This window comes from Pomacea canaliculata, linkage group LG1 (assembly GCF_003073045.1).
Source record: "Pomacea canaliculata isolate SZHN2017 linkage group LG1, ASM307304v1, whole genome shotgun sequence".
Lineage (NCBI taxonomy): Eukaryota > Metazoa > Mollusca > Gastropoda > Architaenioglossa > Ampullariidae > Pomacea > Pomacea canaliculata.
Genome location: NC_037590.1, coordinates 43,484,014 through 43,491,342, shown reverse-complemented (window position 1 = coordinate 43,491,342; position 7,329 = coordinate 43,484,014). Strand labels below are relative to the sequence as shown.

Genomic DNA, 7,329 nt, shown 5'->3' with positions numbered 1-7,329 from the left:
AATGCTTGATGCCATGACAAAGATTTCATTAGTGTTGTGATGTGCTTAGTTAGAACCCTATCTGTTTATCTTAAAGGTTTACTTCTTATGACTGGGTTAACGATGAACGATACTTTTTCCTCCGTCCTGACCTTTTTATCCAGCTGCATGCGTCCAGGCGAACAAAAACTCCAAGAAGATTGAAATAGTTAAGGACACTGATCCTCTACCATGAAAGAGTGATGCTTTCATCTGTAATAAAACTATATCAGAAGAATAAAGAGAGGACACGATCTGAAGTTCTGAAGAAAAGCACAAGTTTGCGTGATCAAAGGCGGTTTTTGGAGGTAACAGGCATCAGATGTCAATCAATCCCTCATTAGAGAAGAATTAGCCGGAGCATGCGACAAGACTGAAGGAAGGAGTCGCAGGACATCATGGCCGATGATCAGGTCTGTTTCTTGTCAGCATAAAGACAGAAAAGAAGGACAGATGTGTCTTAGGCATGAGATAGGCTTTCATTTTGAAATACAAATTATTCAGGTAAGCCATCCACTTTCCGCACAGGTACACGTGCACTGACAGCTGAATGCATTGTTGAAGAGTGAATCAGAAAGAGGCATCCAGACTAAGCCTGCAGGCGAGACAACTGATACTTGCCAAGGGGAGGTAATAAGATGCTGTTAATTATAAATCAAATTGTGTAACAACTGTGGGTGTATGTAACTGGGTGGCTGCATGATACAGAGTTGATCTTGCACATAAAGCGACCAGTGCTCGCCCTGCTACTTTCATCCATCATTCCACATTTCCCTGCAGTAGCTTCTAGACCTTTCTATCTGTTGGAGCAGTGTCGACGTGGTGGTACATGATGCAGCTTAGTCTTTGTGCTACTAACACGGGTATTCTTCTGAACAAACGTCTGTTTTAGACACATTTTATACCTCCTTCACGGCGATTGTAAAATGTATGAAAATCGTAAAAATAACCCAGTGATCTTTCAGACGTTTTGGGGGAGGACAGAGACCCTACTTTCACAGCACTCCACCGCTGGGTAACCTGGGGTAGGGGTGGGCTTAGTGGTCGCTGCTAGTCATCAGACTGTAATGGCTACCCGTATAGCCTTAGACGGTGTGTATGCACAAACATGACAGAAATGTAAATACCTTGATAACAAAGAACAATGGCAGAACTACAGCAAAAGACAGATGGACGGATGAAATAAAAGAAAATCATAGAATAAAAAGGAAAGAAAGCCAGTCACTGTGTGTGGTGGTGCAGATGTGAGAGAGAGAGAGAGAATGTGTGAGTGAGAGAGAATGTGTGTGTCTGTGTGTGTATGGTAGTGCATATGTGAGAGAGAGAGAATGTGAGTGTCTGTGTGTGTGGACAAGTGCGTGTGTTTGAGGGTAGAGGGCAGTGGGAGGAGGTAACTTCATAGCATATGTTCACCTGAGTTTTCATCGATGTCTCAGTTACCTGTTATTTTGCATGCAAGAACGCAAACGTATTGACTTTCACAGTGGGCTGCAACTGTTTGACTGGCGAGGGCCAAAGTCTGTGTGTGTCGTCAGCACAGCCATCTGCATGTTTGCATGTCAAACATCGATGTTAGCGCTGAGAATTTATGTGATGACTACCCAGTCTTTCGGTCTGTTTTATTAGCATTTGCATCCGCCATAGCCCTCCTCGTATCGATGTGGAACTGGTACTCATAAATGTTGCCTGGTCGAGACAGAAATCATTATTTGTTTTTATTCGGTATCAAATACACAAATTGCTCCATGCTTCCTGTTCTCCGCGATGAGAGCAGACAGATGTGGCGGCCAGCAATATGTCCTCGTAATATTGCCCCCATAATTCTCGGCCCACTAGGAGAGCTCCTCTGTCATTGGTAACAGCGAAACTTCTCACCTTTTACAGGTGAGCGATTGAAAATGCCCCGGGACTGGTGTGTGTCAGAGGGCAGCGCACCACACGTCTGACAAACACAGAGACTTCCATCTCGCCCACAGACCTTCTCAAGCTCATGGTGCTGAGGACATCGAGCATCTCCTCCATTCTCGTCCCACCTGCTCGACATTCATTATCTTCAGTAAGCTAAAAGGTAAGTAAAAAACATTAGATTATTATTTCAGTGCATAAATTCTAACATTTGCTTGAAGCATGATAATTCTTACACTTCAGTGGATTTCTAATTTAAATCGAAATATTTCCTCTCAGTCTACGCAGTCTGGCTAATTTTTGCGACAACGAGGTTTCTTTATACGAGTTTTAGTCTGGACTACTTCCAAACATTGACATAAACTAACATATCTCACAATGTAGTTAAAAATAAATTTTCTGCAAATAGTTAACTAAAATATTTAGTCTTTAATAAAAAGCTTTTAACTTCTATTTATGCGTGTGATATGCGTGTAACTGAACCACAAGGAGTTTGATGTTTGAAGTACTAAGTGGTTACAGACATGGTTGTATATACTTACAAGTATTTGTCTTATTTTGGGCAGTACAGTAGGTAAGACGTGTGAGAGGAAGATTTAATTTGGTGTTTGTGTGTGTGATTGTCTGTGTGTGTCATTGTTGTGATTATTCCCTCTGAAATAAAACTTCCGTTATCTTTCTGTTGTATGGAACATAGCTCTACGACATCCTCAACGTCGACAGTGACAACGGATATTTGAAAAAAAACAATGGCTGCCAGAAGAGAATATATTCCATTCAACGACAACGGCAACTCAACCGACGTGCTAGAGTACTGCGATGACGTCACGCTACCCACCAACACCAGCAACTTTTCGTTCCCGAGCTTCGAGACGATGGAGAAAGCCCTGACATGGTTCTGCGCCGTCTGCTACATTCTTGTCTTCCTCCTCGGCTGGCTGGGCAACGGTCTCGTCATCTACGTGGTCCTGCGCTACGCCAAGATGAAGACTGTCACCAACATGTACATCCTCAACCTCGCCATCTCCGACGCGCTCTTCATCGTCAGCCTTCCCTTCCTGACGACCACCAGCATCCTCAAGCACTGGGTGTTCGGCTTCGCCATGTGCAAGATCTACTTCGTCCTCTTCTCCATCAACCTGTTCACTGGTGTCTTCACGCTGGCGGTGATGAGCGCTGACCGCTACCTGGCCGTGTGTCATCCTATCCGCTCCATGAAGTACCGAACCACACGCATCGCACTGTTCCTTTGTCTCGGCATCTGGTCCGTGTCCTTCTGTGTCATGCTGCCGGTAATACTCTACTCTAACACTGTTCTGCAGTTCAACAGAACGGAGGAGCGGTACACCTGCACCATCGTCTGGCCGGAGGGCCAACCTATCCCTGCCGACAAAGCCTTCATCTGGTACAGCTTCATCTTGGGCTTTGCCATCCCAGTGTCTCTCATCGGCGTCTTCTATGTCCTCGTGGTGCTGCGACTGGGCAAGGTCGGGCCGACAAAGAAGTCCAAGGAGAAGAAAAAGTCCAACCGTCGGGTCACCCGCCTGGTGCTGACCGTCATTTCAGTCTACGTTGTTTGCTGGCTGCCGTACTGGACTTTTCAAGTTTACATCACCTTCCTCCTGCACGAGAAAGAGTCGCTGAAGATATGGCAGATTATCCTCTTCAACGGCTTCACCGTGCTAACCTTTGCCAACAGCATGCTCAACCCCGTGCTGTACGCCTTCCTCAGCGACAACTTCCGGAAGAGCTTCATTAAAGCCTTCAAGTGCGTCTCGCCCAAGGAGGTCAACAAGTCGCTAGGCAACGAGAACAGCATGTTCCCCAAGAATAGTCAGACGTACACCAAGTGCTGCGCCGCCACCACTGAGGAGCGCCTGGAGCTGTCCGCCTTCGACAACAACGGCAGCAAGATGCACTGTGGGATCTCCGTTGATGCCCACTGCAGCAACGCCACCCAGTCCACCGTTCCTGGACGACTTCACCGGAAAGACCTTCCAGGACGACCAGGGATTCCTCAAGCCTCCCGTAGTCTTGTGATTCTCTTGCTGTGTGTGGTGTAGCTGGTGTAGAGACCTGACACCCACCGGTGTTCTTGTGATGCTCGTGGGTGGTAGATGGACTGACTGGGTGCAGAGAGTTGGCGTGGCAGATGCTTTGGGGAGGGGATCTTCTCTGGTGGCTGCTCCACCCGCATTTTCCACGTGCTAATCTTAACAATCAAAGCTGTGCTTGTTTACTTTGTGACACTGATTTCAGTAGGCAGGATGTTTTCAGTAAAATCAGTTTTTTAAGAGTTACTCTATGACATGAAAACAGGATGTGTTTGCTACCACTGTCTCACAATAGAATACAAAACCTGTGGTCGCTTTGAAAACGGATAATAAACAACTTCTCTAATGGCCAGACAAAACCCTTGCTCTAAGCACAGCTGTCTAGTTCCGGCGTCTGCATAGTAACTATAAATGAACCATTGTTTTAATAGGCTTTAGGCGAAAGAACAAAAGAAGGTAAACAGTGAATTTTCATCGTGTTAGTTAAAAGAGAACAAATCTCACATCTGGCTCAGACCAGCAAAGGAAAAATCCACCGGCAAAGAAATGGTCAGAGGCAAATATTGCAAAATAATCTAGAATGCACTTGTTAATTCATAAGCGAAACGAACCACAACAACAAATAGCAACATAAAGAGGTTGTGCCTCTGATGACAACAGCGATGATCCGTGAGGTCACAAGAACAACATTCTATTCACTGTGACAAGTGTGACAAGTGTCACAAAGGAAAAGACCTCACCACAGTCCTCTTTGTGTGACTCAGTCGCGAGCTAACCCAGCTGTCAGTTCTCCGAATGTCGCCGTGTGAAAAGTCATCAGAAAAGACAACAACAACAACAGCAGCAACATTAACAACAACAACAACAACATGGCATTGAGTGTCCTGCACCTCTCACTGTAGCTAAGCAACCACAAGAGGACATGCGGACAAAAGACGCTGACCCTGGGAAGTGAGGTCAGACAGACGAGAGTGACGACGAGGAAAGAGGATGAAGGGAACAGTCACGTGACGAGCTGTCCTTAGACTTCATTATCTTGACGAGGACATCACAGAGGTATACACATGGCGAATCATACTATGTAACACGAATTTTGTATCACGTGTTCAGAGACGACTCTTACACCTGATGGTTTGGGGGATTGGAAACGATGGAGGGAAGGGAGTGAACCCAACTATCTGAGCATGGTTCCCCTTTATTAACATTAGCGATGGCAAGAACCAATCACCGATTACAGGAGGGCCGCAGTATTGTACAAGGCAGATGGCGCACAGTACGATGTCTTCATATTAAAGGAAAGAATAGAAAATAAAACGCAGATTCCATTGGACAAGAACACAATAGTTTTACGCTTGATGACGAAGATTGTTTACTGTAAATAAAAAAAAATTATTCAGGCCAGGCGGGAGTGAACAGCGGTAAAGGACAGGCTTAGATAACTTTCTTTGGAGTCAGCTCCGATGTCGCAAGACTGACTGTGGGGAGAACCACCAGCAGACTTCCTGTAGCAGTGACAGACGACAAACATTCTGTAATGTAGTGTCCACCTCTCAAATCAAATTACACGAGTTTAATTCTGCTAACATCTTTCACGATTTAATCAGGTTGTCGTCCATAAAAATCATTGTCCCTCACTGTCCCTCAAGACAATGGAGGCGAACCCCTATGGTAGTGTCATCCAGTAAGCCCTGGAGACAAGCGAGATCGGGAAAAGTCTGTGAACTCTTCAATCAAGACACTAGTGATTAATTGATTCATTATTCTAAATGCCTGAGGACTTTAATTATCTAAATGGCGGCGACAAAGATAATGAAATATATGCGTGCGCCTCTGTGTACATATGTATGTGTGCATGTTAGTATTCTGTATGTATATCTTCAACATTTTTAAACCTTTTGCATATATGTATATCTGAGAAAAAGCTACACAAAACAGATGTCCTGAAGTGAAGCAGGTCAAGAAAATTAGTTTAACAAGTCGTAAAGTGGTCAAAGGTTTATTGTGTCTCACCATGTATCAGACTTTGTTTATTTGTCAATAAGATAGAGAATGTGGCGATACAAAGTGGTAGTGATACACAAATGTGGCTACATAACAAATATATTGACCTGCAGACTCTTGCCTGAAACATTCAGTGATCCTGTTAACCAATGTCTATGTTAATCAATCTCTATGTTTATTTGTGTCACTGGCTGCCTCGTCCACTGCCATTTTATTTGTTTTTGTCAGTCGTGTCAGTCAAGAAAATCGTAAAAATATAGTATTGTTGACAGATATGGACAAGTTGAAGCTTGATGACTTTTTATTGAATTACTTGTAGACTAGAATGGAAATTGCAATGACAAGTGTTTAAAAATGTATGTCGCACTAAAACACAAGAGATTTGCTTCATGTTCAAAATTATGTCTAGCAGTTACTTTATACAGACCTTTTCTTTATTCTCTGTTTCTTCATTACTGGCTTCTACCTTCTATTTCCTCGTTATATCCCACGCTTCCTAATTTGTTGTCTTTTTTATTTTTATGTTTTAAATGTTCCTTCTTTCTTTCTTTTCCTACTTGTTTGCAATGTTTCCATACTTAGTATTCCACAATAAACATTCTACTGTTTTCGTGGGTAAAGTCCCAGCCCTTAAAGTCCTCGCAAGTGAAACAGAATCATCATCTCTGACCAGTGATGTGAGCAGGCGCAACACGAACAGGCTAGACATTAAAGAAAGTAATTGGGAAGGAAGGAACTAAGCGGGATAACTCGTGTGTTAGGGGCACTAACTGCCTTAAGCTTACAGTCCCCCTCTTCCTCTCCTCATCTTCTCTCCTCCATGTCCTCATGTCTGACCTTGCTGAGCTGATTGTTTAGTTGTTGTTCCTCAATGTCCGAGGGCTGCCTTGTGGGGGAGGTCGTGTTGGTCGTGGTGGTCGTGGTGGTGGTGGTGGTGGTGGGGTTTGCTGATGGTAGTCTATGCACGGTGTGGTCTTTGGTGTTTCCTCTCGTCTGATTCTTAGTTTGCTGCAGAAATTCTTCTTCTGTATTGCCTCTGCCCATCAATATATATATATTCTGTATATTTATATATTTATTCACAAGTTGCCCGCATTATTGTACTTGTCTTGCCCAGTTAAATCACTTTGATCAAGTTAATGATGGAATTCACATATACTCTTTAAAACACAAAAATAACTACTTTGTTTTATTATACTGAATGACAAAACTGATGTATTAAGAGATTATTTGAATATTATTTCAGCGACTTTATCTTTTCGCTATTTCTAAATGTTTCTATTACTTTATCATTTCTTGTATATCACCATTTTAGCTACTTAAATAAACAGTAAACCCTATCATTCAGTTT

The 7,329-nt window shown here is 43.5% G+C and overlaps 1 protein-coding gene across 1 annotated transcript; it reads left to right on the top strand.

Annotated features, from left to right (window-relative positions):
* The first annotated feature begins 2,625 nt into the window (after nucleotides 1–2,625).
* Nucleotides 2,626–6,870, top strand: LOC112576332 (somatostatin receptor type 2-like). Its single transcript, XM_025258702.1, has one exon. It carries the CDS (start codon nucleotides 2,673–2,675, stop codon nucleotides 3,984–3,986), a length of 1,314 nt encoding a protein of 437 aa, XP_025114487.1. The 5' UTR covers nucleotides 2,626–2,672; the 3' UTR covers nucleotides 3,987–6,870.
* The last annotated feature ends 459 nt before the right edge of the window (nucleotides 6,871–7,329 follow it).